Genomic DNA, 20,073 nt, shown 5'->3' on the forward strand with positions numbered 1-20,073 from the left:
GATACAACAACGTCCTTCCTTCTTGAGCTTTAAAGCCCTAAGGAGTCGTTTCTTCTTCGCTGGTGTCGAACTTGAATTCTTCGAAGGTTGGTCTGAAGACTTTCCTTCTATCGTGTTAGCCATAGGTGCGGAGAACTTTCGTTTATGCTTGTTCCCCTGCTCGGTAACGGGTTTCGACTTGGAAGAGACCATTGTATCATCATAGATATGAGCTGAATGAATGGCCTCGTCCAATGTTTTACATTTCTTATTTTTAACCTGTAAACGGTATGAGTCTGGTAAACTAGCTACGAAAAACCCCAAAAGAGTAGTGGGATCCATCTTTGTAGCTTTCATCTGCAAGTCCCTAAACTTCTGGAGGTAGACCTCATAAGTGAGGTGCTGCGAGGTCATGGTCAAAGCTGAAAACCGGGCAACAACATCATAATCATCCTCTTTCTTGAGGAATTCCTTCTTGAAGACGTCTTCGAATTGTGCCCAACTTGTTGGCTTAGGGTTGAGTTCCTTCCACCAAAGCAAAGCTTTGCCGGACAGAAAACCTGCTGCTAACTAGATCTTTTTTCCATCATCATATGGATGAAACTGAAAGTGAACTTGCCACTTATGTAGCCAAGTGTCCACGATCTCCTTGGTGCGCTGCTTTTGCTCGCCCCCGAACGGTTCCAGAGTAATGTTGGGACCCAAAGCAGAAGCCAAGGTATCCATACCCGATAGAGTAGAGAGGGTAGTGGTCAAAAGAGCGATGGAGTTTTGCAAAGCTTGCATCTGGGCTGCGATTTGTGCCTGACGTTCCGACGAAGAAGCTTCAAGAGCTACTTTGAACTCTTGGAAATCTGATTTTGACACATAATCGTCAAAAAGATCGGCATCGGTATCTTCCGTAGCCGGCAAGCCTTCGCGTTCAACAAGGGGCTCCAACTCTGATTCTTGGGTCGACATCCTGAAGAGGACAAGTGGAGAGAAAATTTGATCGTTGCACAAAAAAAGTGCGAGCGAACTTGAGAGCTTGAAAACTTGAGAGATGTGTGGCAAGAAGCCCACTTAAGGGGTTTATTAAGGTTTCCCCAAAAGCTAAAAATCCCCAAAAGCTATCTTTAGCTTTTGCTTTTGTATATATATATATATATATATATATATACATACATACATACATTCTATCCTCTTAAAAAAAATAAAACAGCTTTAACCTTGAAGGGGGGAGTTTTAAACTTTTTTAAAAAAAATAATCTTTAAAAAAAAACGAAAGCAGGCCCAAATTGGCGAGTGCTTTCCTTGGTTTTTTTTTTTCTCTTCCTCCTGGATTAACATCGCCGGCCTGTTGTTGCTGTCGTCAACTGCTGCCGGCGCTTGATGTCCTGCCGGCGCCTGTCTGTGCATAAGCGCGTAGGCTTGGCTATGCGCCCGCCTGGCTACGCAAGCCTATGCGCCCGCCTGCAGGGTCGCCTACAGAGGCCTGGCCGGCTGCTAACCTCGAATAGCCAAACGCCAATACCCGCCAGCGTGCCCACCTCTCACACGCTTGCTCTCTTTCTCTCGCTCCTTCAACGAAAAGCAAACCTGCTTTTTTTCTATTTTCTCTCTCAGCAGTTCGTGCGACTGCACAAACGAATCTTTCCTCTTCTTTGCAAAGCAAACGACCCTACCATCTACCTTCCCCATCAACATGGGTTTGTTTGATGAAAAAAAACACATACTATTCTGAAAACAACGGTATGCACAGAAAATGATCGTTCCTGGTACTAGACTCGAATCCTGCAAACAAACAAACAAACAAAAAGGGGGTGTAGGCCTAACTCACCTCCCAACCATGACAGCCGTGGGCAAGCCCACAGTCTTGGTTGTCCCCACCGAGCCACGAGCTGAGGTAACTAGGTTGACGTACCGACCAATCTCCTCCTCGCGACGTCCCATACCGCCACGAAGCTACCCTCGTGGGCCTCGAGATTGCTGCCGGCCTCGGCTGCATAAAGCAGGTGCACGTCTGCACTAGATCCGCGCTCCAAGACCATAGAGCTCTCACAAACTCGCGAGACTCTCTATATCCCAATAACTAACCTTGGCCACCCTTTTATAGGCTCTTGGCCGGTCATCGGGCGTCCACACTTGGGCGCCCGCTCGTCCATACTTGGGTGCCCGCCCGTTAGTTTATCCCTAACTCAACTCGTGAATCAGCCTGCCTAGCTCCAAGCTTCCCCAAACCTCGAAGCTAGTCTTGCGTGCGTGTAGCACACGGTAGATACACACTGTGCACATGACAGTGTCTCTTGTCAATTCAGCAATTTACTTCTTGTATTTGAGCAAGTGTTCATCAAATCTTAGTGTATTTAAGTGTATTGATTAGCATTGTGTTCAACCAAGTTACACATGCCTCAACTGAGGCCAACACAAAAGAGTGGCAAACTGGTTGCCTAAGGTGGGACCACTGGCTGCGTCGAGAGCCAAGCGCATCAGCAGACACAACAGGCTGGCAAGATCCAGGAGAATACGGTTTTGTTTGAGAACCGTTTTGAGCAATTATTTCAGCACTCCTTGGAGGTGATGGGCCCCCCACAAGTCCCTGGAGGAACCCGCCCCCCCTTTTGGAGATCGTTACCTGGTCGGGACCCCATCCATGTTTTCAGCTTGGAGATCGCTGACCATTTAGTGCTTGCAGTGGGCCCGGCCTCGCAGCCATCACCTCCCCCCCCAAGAGAACCCTTCTCCCCCCATCCCTCCCCCTCCCCCGCCGTCCCTTTCGACTCTCCCCCCTCCAGCTCCCTCTACTCCAGCTGTACCAGATCCCCCACCCTCCCTGCCTCTCCAAAGCACTCCTACCACCCTCTGGTTGTGCCAGATCCGGAGAAGCGACAACCGGCCAACTCCGTCCCCTAGTTGATTCATCATTTTTCCGTTTGCGCTGCCCATACTACCCAACGTTGGTGTGGTGACCTGAACCTGTTGTCCTATGCAGCCCAGCACTTGCCTTGCATCACCGAGCACAACCTGTTGTCCGACGCCGCCCAGCTCCAGTTGCTGCTCTACATAGCCCAGCTGCACTAGCTGTCTAGCGCCACGCAGCTCCTGCTGCCCTACAGCCACCGCCACCTGCGCTACCCAACCTTTGTCGTTGCTGCCTGCTCCGCCCACTATTCCGTAGCACCGCCTACACCAAAGGACTCGCCCAGGTACTAATTAATGAAGCCCCAAATCAATTTTTGATTTGGGCATTCCACCTCCACCGCCCTAGCAGCACCCCCTCCGCCAGCTGAGCAGACGGCCGCGCCACCATTGTCGAGCCCGATTTTCAGAGTGAAAATTTTTTCAATATTTTTGCACACTTGTATTCCTCATCATTTTCGGAGTCTCCCAAGCTGTAGAACTCCAAAATTGGAGCCTGATCACGCTATCAAAACCCTTTTGCAAAATTTCAGCTTTTTCAAAAACAAAGCTGAATTGAGCCTTTCGTTGAATCTGGCATTCCTCGTGCTCTCTTTTGCACTCAGCATCGACAAATGACACCCATCGATTGGGGTCTTTTTTGGTCATCAAGCCTCTATTCAGATAACTTTTCTTTCCCTACACTCTGTCATCTCAATACACTTTCCAGGTCCTTGTTAGGCATCTCAGAAGGCTGCCTTTCAGTGGACATTGAGGGTTTGCAATGCATTGTGCAGCAACATTTGCTTCCGGAAAATTGTTAGTTTGCTTGGAGTCATGGCTAATAATGATGTATTTGGGATGCTCTCTGCCAAGGACAAGCTTGACGGGACTAGCTATCCCATGTGGGCATATATAATGAAGCATGTACTGGTTGCAAAGAATTTATGGGTATGTGTATCTGGTGCTGAGTTAAGACCTGTTGGTCCTGCACTTGCAACTAGCACCTCTGGTGGATCCATTGTTGAAACTAGTGATTCTAGTTCCAATGGAAGTGGACTGCCTGCACCTATCCCTTCTACACACGAACAACTTAGACAGGATGCTAAAGATGCGCATGCTCATGAATTGATTGTTCTCTCACGTAGACAACAAGTCATTCCTCATACCCGTTCATGTACTATACCAAGGGTGCATAGGATATACTTGCCTCTTTGTATTAGATCCGCAATGAAGCTCGTGTAGCTTATCTCTAGAAAAGCTTGACACGGAGTATATGAGGGTGATTCTATGGATGGATTTCTCACGCGTGTTAAGGATTTGCGAGAGCAATTAATCAATATTGATGAAGTGATACCTGATAGTTCACTTGTTTCTATAGTTCTCAATGGTTTGTCTAAGTCCTATCAAGGATTTACTACCACTCTTCAGCTCTTGACGAAGAGAAAGTCAGATTTGTACACATTTGATGATTTGGTAGCTCGCTTGGTACAAGAAGAGCAATCCTAGTCCAACCAGAATACTATGATTGCTGCAAATCATGCCTTTGCAGCCTCTTTTCATGGCAAAGGAAAATCTGGGACATCTTCTAGTGCTAAGCCTAAGGACAAGACACCTTCTTGTTCAAATCCTTCTACATCAAAAGAGGGTTGGGACACAAAGAAGCGGTGTAACTATTGCAAAAAACCTAGACATGTCATTGAAGAATGCAGAAAGCGTATTACGAGTGAGCAAAAGAAAAAGCAGCAAGGTTTAAACTAAGACAGAGGCCAGCTTGGCTCATGATGGTTATGCATAGCTTGTCACATGTAGTACTCCGTGTATGCCTTCTTCTTGTATGTCAGTTCTTGATGCTGATTGTTACTTTGATAGCAGTGCTACAAAGCACATCACTTCATGCAAGAAGTTGTTTGCTACTTTGCAAGATGCACCTAAAGGTGATACAGTGTTGTGTGCTGATAATGCATTGTATGCCATTTAAGGCATTGGGAATGTAGATTTGATAGCATGCAACGCTGACATTTTTACTTTACATGACACATTGCATGTGCTTGGAATTTGTAAGAATCTCATCTCTATATCTGCTCTTGCTAAAACTGGGTTTAAAGTTCAGTTTTCTAATCACTATTGCTCAGTTCATGACCGTTGAGATGTAGCTTCTATTGTCATGTCCGGTACATCATGCAATGGTTTGTACAAGGTGGATATGTAAGACAGGATACAAGAGTCTACTAATGCTATGGTTGTCTCTACCCCTACAGTTTTACATGACATTGAGTTGTGGCATGTTCTGTTTGGTCACCTTAATTTCTCATCTCTTATGCGATTGCAAAAGCATGACATGGTTCATGAGTTGCCTCCTTCGCAGCTCCCTATTAAGCATGTATGCGAGGGTTGTTTACTTGGGAAGATGCATCAACAATATTTTCCCAAAGATGGCACTGTGCAAGCTACTCGATCATTGCACCATGTACATAGTGATATTCGTGGCCTGATGCAAGCTCCATCTCTTGGGGGACATCTATATTTTTTCACTTTCATTGATGACTACACTTAGATCATTTGGGTGTATGGCTTGAAAGCCAAATCAGATGCATTTGCATCCTTCCGTGCTTTTTTACCCTTGTCTGAAAAAAGCTTATGGCCATAAGCTTGTTGCTTTGCGTACATATTGAGAGGGGGGGGGGGGGGATTTTATCCAATGAGTTCATAGCTTTTATGCAGTCTTGTGGCATATCTCATCAATGTACTACACCTTATACTCCTCAACAAAACGGTGTTGTTGAGAGATGTAATCGTACTCTAATGGAGATGGCGAGGTGTATGCTTAAAAGCAAGGATTTATCAGGCACATTTTGGCTTGAGGCGAGCATGTGTGCCAACTATGTGCTAAACCACTATCCCATTAAAGCATGAGGCGAGCATGTGTGCCAACTATGTGCCAACTATGTGCTAAACCACTATCCCATTAAAGCCTTGAAATCTATGATAGCTCATGAGGCTTGGAATGGTAGAATCCCAGTGATTACTCATATGAGAGTCTTTGGTTGTCTGGCTTGCGAGTATGTGTGCCAACTATGTGCTAAACCACTATCCCATTAAAGCCTTGAAATCTATGATAGCTTATGAGGCATGGAATGGTAGAATCCCAGTGATTACTCATATGAGTCTTTGGTTGTCTGGCTTATGTGCATGTAACAGCACAACAAAGACATAAACTTGACGCAAAGGCCATTAAATGTATCATTACAGGCTACAGCACTGAAAGCAAAGAGTATAGACTTTATGTGCCCGCTACATGCGAAATCATTGTGTCTCGCGATGTTATCTTTGATGAGTTTGCATCTCAGCCATTGCTTTCATGTTAAAAACAGCCATCAATTGAACCAAAAGATGTCTTTGATACATTGTTGCCTTTATTTGGATCACATTCTGATGATGTAGAGCCCTCTTTGGCTCGTTTACAACCATCACATCATGCTGAAATTCATCCACCCAACACTACTCAAATTGGTCCTAATGTCCCACATGTTGATCGGGAGACCTTGGATGATGGCATTGGACAATGAACATGCAGTTATTTGTGAGACCAGGAATGTACCTCGTTGGCTGATTTGACACTTTGTGTGATAGCAAACAACCTACTCTTATGCATGGTCATACAGTATGCTCGTGCTGCATCTTGTCATACATCTTCACATTTTGTTGAGGCTGCTCTTGTTGCCACTGCATGCAATGAGGAAACTATTTATTATGTTGATGCTTTGGAGGAAGAGCATTGAATTGCAACCATGCGCTCGGAGTTGGACTGCATTGAAAAGAATGGTACTTGGGAGTTATGTGACTTGCCTGCTAGCAAGCATGCTATTGGCACTAAGTGGTTGTATAAGATTAAACGTTAAGCCTGATGGTTCTATTGAATAAGCACTATGTAAGTGAGTCTTGGGTTTTTATTGATTCATCGTGGACTGGACCTAGACCAAGAGGCTTATTCCTACCATGGAACATTGCGAATCACGGGTAGTCTTGCCAAGGGACCCTATGGGCAGGCACTGGTGGTATGGGACGCCAAGGCTAACTAGCATGGACTCATCGGAGTGGAACCTTAGCCCCTCGCTTGGGGGAAGTTTGCGGAGTCCGAACGCAAACCTACGGTTGGGTGGTGAGCTTGCCTGCGCCCCTTATTTTGGTTTCTCTAATCTTGTTTATGCCTATGTATTAGGTGATCCTTGGGAGGAGTCCGTCACACTTGGTATCAACTAACCTAATCACTAAGGAGGAAAAAAGCAAGGTTTGCGTGTCATTTATGTTTTTCAAGGTCGCCTAAGCCATGTAGGTATCTCTTGGTCACCATATTTGTGTTTTGATCTGCAAGAACTAGGTGCTTTTTTAGGTTTTGTTGGCAGGAAAGGATTTTTGAGGATTCTGAGAGAAGGGAGAGAAAGGTATGCATGTTTGTGGGTGAAATTTCCTTGGGAATCCTTGTTTGGAAGGAAAAACCCTAGCTTCTCTCTGTTTGATCAACACTACAGATTGTGTCTGAGTTATTTTTCAAGGTGTATGTGGTCACTATCATGGGCCATAATGCTTGCAGCCAGGTGTGGTAGAAGGGTGATCATGTGCAGCTTCCATGAGGTGTGGCAAGTCACTGTCTAAGTGCTGGTTGTGCTCTGAACTGGGGTGCCAACAGCAGACAGGAGATGCGCTGGTATAAGCAACTAGAAGTTGCCCAGAAGTTGCCCAGAAGAGCAGCCCTGTAAGGCCAGTGCGTGGATAGGCCATACAGGTCAAGTGGCAGCCTGACAGCCTGGCACAGAAGTAGTGGAGGGAGAAAGAAAGTTATATTAACGTCTGCACATAGTTGTTTCTCGTACGCGTACGAGAAACAACTACAGGTTCTACGGTACGGTACGATACCGTACGATATCGTACGGTACGAGGTTTTTTTTTCAAAAAAATTTTTCCTTGGAAAAAAAAATTCCAAATGCTAAAAAAAATATAGAAACCCTGCTTTACGAAGATGCCAAATACTCGCAATACTTCGCAACTTTCGTGTCCACTCAATATTCCATATGGGGTTGTTGAGAGACCTAAAAAATCTGGCGAGGTAGACTGGTAGTGTACACCTGATTGGTAGGATGAGAGAATCTTGCTACATCACTTAGGGATCCCTGGTATAGGTAGGCTAGACAATTAGATTCTCAAGTTATGCACGAGGGAGAAGATTTGGACATGGCCATTTTGATCTAGAGAGGAGTCCCTAAACTTATCACCCTTGATGCACTCCTCGTATTTGTGCAAGGACGGTCCCTTAGTCATAAACGCTACACTGGGAGACCTTTGGTATTGCATTACCCATCCAGGTTCTTTTTTGGAGACAATCGGGAGATCCAACCGGGAGAGACACATATCCATGTTCTGGTTCCTCAAGCACTGTAGACTCCTCCCCTCCCAACCTTCCCTCACATTCAAGCTTGAAGCTCCATAGGTTGTAAGTGTAAAAAATAAAAACCGTATTTTATCGTACGGTATCCGAAAATTTCATATCGTACCAAAAATTCCCGTACGGTATCGTATTTTCGTACCGTGACAACCATGCGTCTGCAGAAGGCCAAAATGACCTATGAGACCAAAAGAACTGAGCATGGAGCTAAGCATTACATTGCAGGGCTAGAGCTAACTAGGATCTATGATCCATGATCTATGATCTATTAGCTGAGGCTAGAGCAGTTCCAATACAGTACAGGGCTGATCCAATTATACATATAAAAGAGGGGGGCCCTGATCCAAATGCAAAGCAAAGTAAAGCTAATACAAGGCCCGCGGGGTCTTGTGGGGGGGGGGGGGGGCGGGGGCGGGGGCGGGGAGCATCCTCATCCTTGAATCTACCACACAGGGCACTGTAGCATGCAAGTCATGGTAGTGAGACTAAGTTGGCGTGGTAAGGCCCGTCAGTGGTGGGAAATGATCCTCCTATGATGGCGCGGGCGTGGTCGAGGTCCTCATGGCCTAGGGCATCTGGTCCTGCAAAGCTCGGTGGCTCTCTTTAGAGCATAGTAACATGAAACGTTTCGTCGTTTCGTCGTTTTGTTTCGTCTGTTTTGGACGAAACACAAAGGTTTCGAAATAACACTTCTTATATACACACACCAAATTTAAAACATAGCTAACAGAAAGATGAAGATGCATTTTTTGGGACTAGTGGGTATGAAATTCATGATTTTGGGAGTAGATTTTTTGGTATTTTTGAAATTTGGGCAAGAAAAGGAGAGAAAGAGAGGAGGAAAGAAACAAATTGGAAGGGAAGAGGGAGGTGAAAGAAACAAGTTGGAAGGGAAGAGGGAGGTGAGAAGAAAAGGGAAGGAGGTGAGAAGAAAAGAAGAGAAAGTTGGAAGACAAGAAAAGGAGAGAAAAAGGAGGAGGGAAGAGGAGGGTGGACCGTGGAGGAGAAGAGAGAAAGAGGGAAAGGGAAGAGGTAGTGGAGGCGTGGAGGCGTGGAGGAGAAGAAGTGAAGGAGCGAAAAGGAGGAGTGGACGAGGAGAAGAGGCGGAGCAACAAGTTGCGGCCGAAAAGAAGCGTCGGATGCGTGAAGTGGCAAATGGGCAGCAAACAAAGACGGAAACGACGGCAAAAATCGCATTTGCAAAAAAAAACCTCCCGCCCGTCTTTTTGACCTCACTTTACATTTGGGCGAAATCGATGGGCAGGTTTCATTTTGTTTCGAAACGTTTTGTGCCAGAAACTTTTCGTGCCGCTTCGAGAGGGCAAAACGGGTTTTTATGTTACTATGCTTTAGAGTCACTCCTCTCTGTTGGGTAGGAGGGAAGCTAGCCTGCACACACACACACACACGACCTCAAGAACAGAGAAGCCTGAGAATGCTGGAAAAGATGTACTCAATAATGATATGAAATGAAAGTACAAGTGAGTACTAAAAGGCCTAAGACAAAGTGCCCAACACACGTAAGTTGCGTTCACACGAGGAAAAAACCTATGTCCAGTCACAGGGAAAAAGTGCCCGTGTGTAAGCTCGGTTCACACCTCAACTAGCCGGGAGTGCACGACCAACAAACCCCCCTCAAGTGAATGGTGTGAACGAGTAGTAACAGGGTGATAAAAATGTGAATGCTGCCCTGCACTATGCTCCACAGTAAGAGTGAACTGCAGTGCCAATGGAAAAAGCAAGCACTATATGACGGGAAAAAGGAGAATCCCCAATGTCATAGTACTAATGCTAGAGCATAGTAGTACATAAATGCATCACCAGAAATGCATGGCAAAGATCATGTGGACATCAACTGCATCGAATCAAGAGGCATCGCATAATACCCCCTGAAGGCAAGTACCAAATGCCAAGCTGAACTGCATGTAATCCACATCAATGCTCTGTAACTACACCACTGATAAGCATAAGAAGAGGTAGCAGATATACGCATGTGTAAAGGCAACAGGATCCAGAAGTCATGCCTGTGAGACATGCAATGTAAGCTGCAAAAGTGAAACTCATCAATGGAGGATCTGATGAGGAAAGATCAACAATGGGAAAAGCTGAAAATGGGGAGAAAAAGTGGGGGCTCGAGGCGGGCATCAGCCAATGCTATGAGAGGATAGGTAAACTCTCAGCGATGCCATGATCAGTGGCATGTATGGCAAATGTAAAGATGCATAATCCCACAATGAATAATATACATGTGACATGTCAAAACCATGAGAGCAAGCCAACACTGGCCAAGTGAGTAAAAGGCACTCCCAGTAAACATCACACGTGAGAAAGTGACAATGTCAACACTGTAGAAACAATCCCTCTGCAAGGGAAAACAGCATAAACGGCATCTCCAGTAGACATCACATAAGAGAAAGCGTCTAGCATAGACTAGCATAGGGGTCAACAAGCATAAGCGACCATGAGGCATCACCAACTGCATGTGGGCAAGTAGAATCCCCCCCTGAAATGCATCTGCCAGACAATGCATACCATGGAGTACAAACTATAAAGCATAGTCATCGCATCAGAAGACATCTCTGCAAGCAATGAAGATGTAAGTGTCAAGGCTGACATGTGTAGCCAAATTGGCTTGATCTGCACCTTGGAAGAAGGTGCCAGCTTCTTCTTTTCTTCACTCTCAATACGCTTCCTACATTCCTCTATGGTGTGCCCTGTTTTCCTGCAATAGTTACACCGCTTTTTCTTTTCAGGTTTGTTCTCTGTCTTGGGAGGATTCGATGGGCTAGGTTAAGGCCCAGATCTATTCCCACGAAAAGAAGCACCCATTGCTGACTCAACATACATCATGTTGTTCCTGTTGGAACGAGATTGCTCTTCACTGAGCAAGAGAGTCACAAGGTTGTCAAAAGTGACCGCATTAGGTGCATTGCCAGCCAACAACCGCAAAGTGGTGCCAAATGTCTGACAAGAGTCAGGCAAGTGCGCAAAACTGTTTGAACAAGATAGCTATCTGTCAAAACCTCATCAATGTTAATGAGCTGCTCTCGTAGGTCCTTCACATGCGTAAGGTACTGATCGATAGAGTCACCTTCAAGCATGCGGTCAGTCTCAAGCTTGCCCCGAAGGTAAGCTACACGAGCCTCATTGCGACCTGAATACAATGCCGCCAAGGTATCCCAAGCACCCTTTGCAGTGGTGCAAGATCGAATGTGCGGTATGATATGCCTACGGCACGAGAGAGCAATCAATGCATGGGCCTGAGCATCCCTAGCATCCCCAGTACGCTGCTGCTGAGTAGGAGGAAGACGAGGAGGTGGACCTGCAGAAGGATGAGCGGGAATCACTTCACCTTCCGCTGGCGCAGGTGTAAGAGGACGCTCCTCAGTGCCATCCACATACAACCATACATTTTTGGCAACCAAAACATGACGCATCATATAAGCCCACATAGGGTAGTTGTCCCCATTGAGCTTGTCCTCTTGAGATAGCATTCCAAAGAGGTCATTATTACTATTGGCCATGATAGGACAGCAAATCTGTCACAAGTCACCACGAGTATGTAATGTCCAACAAAACCGTAAGAATGCAGGAGATAAATAGCAGGATAACCAATGGACTGAAAGGGAACTCCATCACTAGGAGAAATACATATGCATGTCCCAAATCTGCAAGTGTACTGCACGATGATGCAAATCTGTCAAAGTGTCCACAATGGCATACATATACTGCAACAAACCACAAATGTATACATGTGCCGTGAAAAACACAATCAGCTAACACCTATAAAGCTGCAAGTGCTCAAATCCTGGCAAATCAAATGTAAATTGGTCGAATGCTCCAAAAATGGACTCAATGTAGAAAAGCCCTAATTTTTAGGCAACCAATTAGACCACATCTGAACCGGATCTATACTGTAAATCTGCTAATGCGATTGTCTCCTGTACCAAGTGCTGCAATGCCCAAAAATTGGGAAAAATGCCCCAATGCCAACCAAATGTGCGGGAAATGCCCCAATGCCAACCAGATGTGCCTGCAATACCCAAAATTGCCTGCAAATAGTGCCAATTTCTGCAAAATCGAGTCAATTGCTCCAAAATAGTGCCAATTTCTACAAAATCCCCAAATCTCTAGTGCAATTATGCACCAAATCTGCTGAAATCAATGCCAATGTGTGCCAATGTTGCAATTGCAGGCTCAATGGTGAAAAGCCCCAAATTTCAACAGGTAAAATGTGCAAATTCAAGTCAAAAATTTGTAAATCCCTCAAACCTTGCAGATCTGTAAACCTGTGGGCTGAAATTTTCGAAAAACTTCAAATGCCCCGAATTTTGTAGCGTGCAGGTGGGTGGAGATGTTGGGTAGGTACAAATCGGGCATGTACAGCCAATGTTGGGTAGGTACAGGTCGGGCAGGTACAGTCAAGTGGCTACACTCGGGCAATAGGTACAAAAGGCAGAGGCAAGGCAGCGCAGTACAACGGCGGCGGCGCTTGTACGATCGCGCAACGCAAGTCAGTGGTCAGCACTGGTACAATCGACGGGCGGCGCTTGTACAGTCGACAGCGACGGCTCTGGTACAAGGCGGCACAGGGCAGCGAGTGCGACGGGTGACGCTCAGACAGTCGACGACGCACACAGTCAAGTGCCGGGCGGCAACGAGTGCGACGGCGCTCGTACAGTCGACGGCAGCGAGTGCGACGGGTGGCGCTTGTACAATTGACGGCGACGGCACACACAAGGCGGCACAGAGCGGCGCTCGTATAGTCGACGACGACGGTGCAGAGCGGCGGCAGCGGCGGCGCACACAAGGCGGCGCAGATCTGAGCGGCGGCGGCAGCGCACGTAGAGGGCGTACGGTCGTGGGCACACCTGTATACGGAGCAAAGAATACACGCAGATCTAGAGAGAGAGAGTGTGGTGTCTAAAGTGTGCAATAGGCTGCAGCAAGGGGCAAACCCTAACCCTAATGTTTGGGAGCAACATGGTGTAACCCTAACCCGAACCCTAACTAGGCTCTGATACCAATGTTGGGTAGGAGGGAAGCTAGCCTGCACACACACACACGACCTCAAGCAGCATAGAGAAACGTGAGAGTGCTGGAAAAGATGTACTCAATAATGATATGAAATGAAAGTACAAGTGAGTACTAAAAGGCCTAGGGCAAAGTGCCCAACACACATAAGTGTGTTCACACGGGGAAAAAACCTGTGTCCAGTCACAGGGAAAAAGTGCCCGTGAGTAAGCTAGGTTCACACTTGAACTAGCCGGGAGTGGACATGACCAACACTCTCAGCCTGGCTCCTGCCTGGTGCCCAAGTGTGTAGTCAGCTCTCGAGGCTCTAATGTGGAAGAAATCACTGAGTGGCCTCTGTGCTGGTCCACTGACTCCTGCTATTGAATGGTCTGTAGTAGAGACTCCCTGTGTTTGCGTAGCTCCAAGAGAAAGAGCCCAAAACATCTCTGGCCTGGGAAGTCCATGATCCTACAGAGTGGCCCAAATCCCTCACGAAAGAGGCTGTGAAATCTCCCCCTCATTTCATAATATAATGGACATCTACATATGTAATGCTCCTCTGTCTCTGATTCTATGTGGCACAACTGGCAAGTGCGATCCTCTGGGGTATCCTCACTGGCCATATCTGGTTGTCTCAATCCTCAACTCATGGGAGGAAGTGAGAATCTGACTAATGGCACAATTGACTCCGAATGATATATCCATATACCTCAAGCATATGATAAATCCGTCCCCGTTCCAGCGGAGGGAATGATCTCTGTAGAAAGCCATCTTCATCCCCAAAGGCTGTGTAGGTGAGCTCCATGTCCTCTGAGTAACTAGTCTAACAATATCCTTCCTAATGACCTTATTCAGCTCTATGCAGTTGAGGTCAAAGGAGGGGACCTCTATGCTGTATTGCAAAGGAGGGAGTGCATCCATCTGTATCCCATGTAGCCCAAGCCAAGTAGTTGCCTGTGCGTACCAGCACTGTGTCACCACTCCTCTTGAGGATTCCAGCGCCAATCGGGATATCTAAGCTCCCATATGAGAGAGAGAGAGAGAGAGAGAGAGAGAGAGAGAGAGGATGGCGGCGGCTGTTTGAAAAAGCACGCTTAAAGCCATCTATAAAAGGATGGCATTTTTAAAAAAAGCTATGCTATTTTTGTTATTAAAAAAAGCATGGGACTGTTTTTATAAAAACACAAAAAGGGGGCCGTGTGGGGGGGGGGGGGGGGGGGGGCTTTTATAGCGTACGGGCCAAATGTTTTTTTAAAGGAAAAAGCACTTAGGCATGGTGCATTGGAGCCTAGCGCTTGGCACTGGTAGGCCAGCTGGCTGTTCGAGGTGTGGCCATCTTCAAGAGTCCTAGTGGACTACCGTTGGAATTGCCTGAAGGCTCAGCAGGTTTGGCAACTAATTCTTTGCATTTTCACAATGGACCGGGCCCCCTCCCACACAGTTACTCGAGGCAGAGTTCCTTGGGCCGCTGAGGCCGAGGCCGCGCCATGGCATATGAGGAGGAGAGTGGGGGACTGTCCTACAAGTCTCTCATCGTTGTATTTTTGCAGTGCCAGTTCCAACTCCAGCCAGCAAGCATTGGACTCCCGGCTTCAGCTAGAGATGGGAGATTTGCAGCGGTATTGCTACGTGGCACATTTGGCGAGCCCACTGCTGCATTGAGGGCACTGGGCACTCTCACCCCACCAGCAAAGTCCATCTAGAGCATCTAGCTTGATATCATTCGTACCCCCCGCGGGGAAGCTTCAGGGTGGTTCTAGCCGTACGAGGAAGCACCACGAGGCCTTCTTGAGGATTTGGCATCATGGTCCCTTTCTCACTGACAATGGTGGTGAGCCCACTCGGTACTATAGACCACCGGTGTGGTTGTCCCCCACACCCCCCCCCCTCTCCCCAAATACACATTGTATGAGTTAGCCTTCTCCTCCCAGAGCAGCCAGCCTGAGAATAAAAGCATTCTCCTCCTTTACAGTTTCTTGATGCTCGCTCCTCTTTATGGAGCTGAGTTTGTACTTAGCCATTATGGCTGTTTTTCTCAATAAGTAATAGAAGGATCTATTTCTTGGGGGGAAAAAAAAAAGAAGCCGCCCTCTTAAGCTCCTTTTTAGGCTCTATCTCAGCCCAACCATATGGGAGAGTGGAAGAACTTTTCTAGCACCTTCTGGCCCAGTTGCACCACTTTTCCCTACGATGCTGCTGAATTCTCTCAACCCAACATTGGATGTCCAAGAGTGTCCCAATGTCCCAGTGTCAACCTTAGACAGCCCGTTTGTGACAGGGGCTGCCCACCTAGGGTGAGGTGTCTCACAGCCTTGGTTCCAAAGCTGATATTTAGAGCAAGTGTTGCTCTTTGTGTTAAATATTGCCACTGGCAAGATAATGATCGCAAATGCTCCTCCGCCCTACAGCTTTCCTGACAGATTCCCCCGTCAAATAGCATTCACTTAATGGTGAGATAGCTCTTACTAGAATCAAACTGCCTTAGCTATTGTGTGATTGAACTAACAGCATACCAAGAGTCACCGCTTGCCAAGGGATGGCCACTTGTGTCCCATACCATCAAAGTCAAATCATCACTGTAAAATCGAAGTACAAAGAATACAAAATGTTAGACTAATGCCACTTAGTTTAACATAATTAACAACAAGGCCAAAAAAGAAAGTTAGAACCATTCGAAGAACTGCTCTGAAACATCAAGACTTTGGCAAAGTATGACTTGCTTGTTCTAATTCAAAACTTTATTTGGCACCTGCATGAAACAAGGCGATCACCCGAAGAATTGAATGATATTGCCCACACAGTTGACGTGTGACCCCTACCAGAAAACAACCCCCCCTCCCCCCCCCAAAAAAAAAACATTCAATAATTTTATTAGTCAAGAAGCCAAAATTTTAGACGTATCAATAAGCCACAGCCACAGCCTGTGAGTGACGTCAAAAGTTGCTCAATAAAACCTCTTCTGATAAGTTCAAAACACCAAAATGGAGCTTGATGGATAGTTGAGATGAATACGCAAACACCAAATAGGAGACAAATATGCCAACACCAATGAAACAAGACATTGCTCAGCAAGTGTGCATCAAAAAAGAAGCACAAAGAAAAGAGTGGCAATGAATGTTCTTATAAGGCTAACGTCTACAACAAAGATTTTTTGCAGTTTTATAAAGCCCTAATTTTAGATGATCAGGTCAGAAGGACATAGTATTGTCACACATTTTAAAATGTCAAATTAAAATACCTTTTTTTTTAAGTTTCTTCAACAAAAAGAACATGGCGCATTTTTTATTTTTTCACGTTTCTAATGGTTTTAGGGGTTGTTTGGAGTTTCTTTTTTTTTTGAGAGAGAGAGAAAGAAAGATAATGGGCATGTGACATGTACCCACCCACACGCGCACACACACATAGAGCTTGAGAATCTAGAAAGAAAAGATGATATTAACGTCTACGAAAGACCCCAAGGGTCTATGAGACCAAAAAGCTCTTATATGTGATCCATGAGTAAAGAGGATGTCGAGACAACATGAAAAAAGTAAGACAACTAGCTGCTGAAGGGAATAGACAGGTGTCAGAATACGCAGCGGAGATGATGACCAGATCTGGGAACACAAGAGCAAAAACGCAGGCAGAAAAACAGCACAAGAGAGAGAGAGATGTAGGCGTGTAACTCTGCTCTGATATACACAAGAAGATCTCGAGAAATGATACAAATAAGGTATGGGGGCTGGGGTCCTATATATACCTCCCTGGAGGGCAGTCGGCCAGCAGTAAGAGTGCCCACGACTGATTAAAAAAAAACCCACGACTGCATGCAGTCGGCCAGCATCCAGATGCCCACGACTGATGAAAACCAGTCGGCCAGCAGCCCTGAAGCCCACGACTGATGAACATCCAGTCGGCCAGCACTGGGGTGCTCCTGGCATCATCTGGCAACCCTCCCAAGCCTCAAAAAAATGGGAAAAAATAGGGGGAAAATGCGGAGAGTGGGGAAAAATGGGAAAAACACCTCATAAGGGCGGGCACACCCACAACAAAGGCCCTGGTGTATAAATCTAGACAGGAGATGACTTCTAACACCCCCTCTCAGCTCCTGGCTGTGTAACCAACCACAGGGAGCTGGGGTGCCGCCTGAGCAAATCCTGAGAGAGCGACTTCGTGGAGAGGTCCACAGTACTGTCCTCCGTCGAACAGAACTCTAGCAGGATGTCATCAACAACGATCTGTTCACGAACAAAGTGCCTCTGGATGACCATGGGTTCCTCCAGTGGAAGCCGAAACCTGCAATGTAGCCTCCTGCTGCTCCGTAAAACTGCTCCTGGGCCATAAGTAGATCCCCTCGTGTCCGAATCTCCTCCCCAAACTGAGTCACTCCAACCGCGGAGTCGGACTCCATCCAACAATCCCCCTCCTGTGTACAAGAGTCCCTCATCCTTCGCATGCCGCAGAAACCACAGGAAACGCAATCCTGTCTCCCAAAGAGACATCTGCAACCATGAGCTCACCTGCCTCATCAGGAAGCTCCCGTCCAATCCGGTGTCCATCAACCAGATCAATGAACCATACAGCTTTTGAGTCACAGAGACATCACACTGCTCACAAGGATCAACACCTGTTACGGTGCACAAACAAGTCCTGGAAGCCTGATGAAACCTGTCAACCACCCCCTGTGAATCCGGAACCACAAAGCCTGGAGAAACCACCTCCTTCTGCAAGTAAGCACCTGTCACCTGCATGGCTTTCCGAAAGGTCCCCGTGGAAAGAACATCCTCAACTACTGGAAGTTCTACGTCCCGAACACTACGAGACATCAGAGCATAAGTGACCTGTTCAGCTTCCTCTGACTCACAAACACAAGAACTACCAACATCAGTACTGGAAAGTTCCTGCCAACTGCTGCCATCTACTGGCAAGCTATCCACCACCTGGTCTCGGAAAGCCCGCACCTGCAACGTATCCACACTTGAGTAGCCATTACCAGATTGCCACTCATCACAATCCTGAGGACCTGGGAGAGAGAGTGCTGAAAGCCTGTAAACTCCATTCTCCACTCCGCCTTCCCAAACCACTTGGCATGTTGCTTTTTCCCAGAGAGCAACAAAATGCTCATCAAACTCCACCCGTACGCCAGTCTTGCAAACCTGATGCACTGACAACAGATGAACACCAAGTGCCGGAACATACAACACCTGGGAGGAATGCTTCCCCACTCTGCCATCGGGAACTATCTCCATCCTGCCCTCACTGTGAACTGGGATCGTGGACGTATCCCCAGTAAGAATATGACCAAAACACCTACAGAGATCCTGTAAACCGGAACGGGAAGGAGTCATGTGCCTAGAAGCACCACTATCGAGAATCCACTCCCGAGTATCCGTTGCGGAGAGTCCTCCAATCTCCTCCCTGCCTGAAGAAAATGAAGCATCGGTATCCATCACCTCCAGGTGCACAAAAGCCAAAGTCTTCATGATTGCTGCTGAGGAGTCTTCACCCTTCTCGGTCTTCCGCTTGGGACACTGTCTCCAGTAGTGGCCTTTCTTGCCACAATCATTACAGGTCCTCTCTGCCTCCAGTTTCTCGCGGTCAGCGTCGGACTTCTTCTCAGAAGACTTCTCCGATGAAGCCTTCCCTTTGCCCAAGTTACGGCCTTTCGACCGTTGGCCAGTTAAGGCCTCCGAACCTCCACCCTGAGGAGGGTTCGTGAATCGTTCCTCCTGGTCCAGGACCATGGGCACAAGCTCCTCCCACGTGATGGTACTGAGCCTGCCACTGGTAATCAAAGAGGAGTAAAATGCTGAGTACGAAGAGGGCAAATGTGACAGCAACGTGATGGCCATGTCCTCTGACGATATCTCCTTTCCAGCCTGAAGAACTTCCTGCTGAAGAGCCTGCAGGTTGTTAATATGCTCCCGCATCGTCGACGACTTTACAGGGCTCATAACCCGCATCTGTACTTCCAAGGAAATCCTCTTCATGGGCGATACCCTGTTGTAAAGTGAGGCCAAATGCTGCCAAATACCTCTGGCCAGCGTCATATGCTTTATATGATTGATTACCTGTGGTGTGCAGTTGAGGAAAATAAACGAACGGACCCTGGCGTTGACACGATCCCACATCTGTGTCTGGGCCTCCCGGTCCTTTCGGGTTGACGGTAACTCCCCTTCCTCTACTTCCGGCCGTGGAACACCAACAACGACGAAATCAGCGAGATCGTAAGACTCCAGAACAAATTCCATCATCACCTTCCATATGCCGTAGTTCCTCCCGTCCAACTGACGGTCCACCGGGAACGTGGGGAGGGATCTTCACATGTCTCTCGGCCATCTCAAACAGATGTGCCATAGCGGGGATGTACTCTGAAAAGGGTGGGTGGGTGGGAACAAAGAAGAACTAAAACCTGCAAGTGGCTGTCTAGCAAATCAGCCCGCCTTCCTCTTGCTTCTCCTCTTCCCGATCAGCCCAAAACAGTCCACCAATCAGCCACAAAACAGTCCCCCTCTTGCTCACACAAATCCCAAGAACTATCTAGAGCCTAGGCTCTGATACCATGTCAGAATACGCAGCGGAGATGATGACCAGATCTGGGAACACAAGAGCAAAAACGCAGGCAGAAAAACAGCACAAGAAAGAGAGAGATGTAGGTGTGTAACTCTGCTCTGATATACACAAGAAGATCCCGAGAAATGATACAAATAAGGTATGGGGGCTGGGGTCCTATATATACCTCCCTGGAGGGCAGTCGGCCAGCAGTAAGAGTGCCCACG

The 20,073-nt window shown here is 47.0% G+C and overlaps 1 protein-coding gene across 4 annotated transcripts in view; it reads right to left on the minus strand.

The window, feature by feature from the left end:
• The window catches only part of EMB1345 (Transducin/WD40 repeat-like superfamily protein), a 91,313-nt gene that overhangs the window by 29,487 nt on the left and 41,753 nt on the right, over nucleotides 1-20,073 (minus strand). For 2 of the 4 annotated variants that reach the window (XR_015268057.1, XM_086813149.1), the window contains exons 5-6: nucleotides 16,065-16,130; nucleotides 15,829-15,891 (exon numbers count right to left, since the gene is read on the minus strand). The exons of 1 other annotated variant lie outside the window; for it this stretch is intronic. Coding sequence is in view for 2 of the 3 variants with exons in the window: in XM_086813149.1 (XP_086669275.1) it covers nucleotides 15,829-15,891; nucleotides 16,065-16,130 (129 nt within the window). In the remaining variant the exon portion in view is untranslated. The remainder of the gene's footprint in view (nucleotides 1-15,828; nucleotides 15,892-16,064; nucleotides 16,131-20,073) is intronic. One more of the 4 variants, XM_086813150.1, reaches the window with a different exon arrangement.

Source organism: Cibotium barometz, chromosome 19 (genome assembly GCF_041138505.1).
Source record: "Cibotium barometz isolate CiBa-2024 chromosome 19, ASM4113850v1, whole genome shotgun sequence".
NCBI classification, from domain to species: Eukaryota; Viridiplantae; Streptophyta; class Polypodiopsida; order Cyatheales; family Cibotiaceae; genus Cibotium; species Cibotium barometz.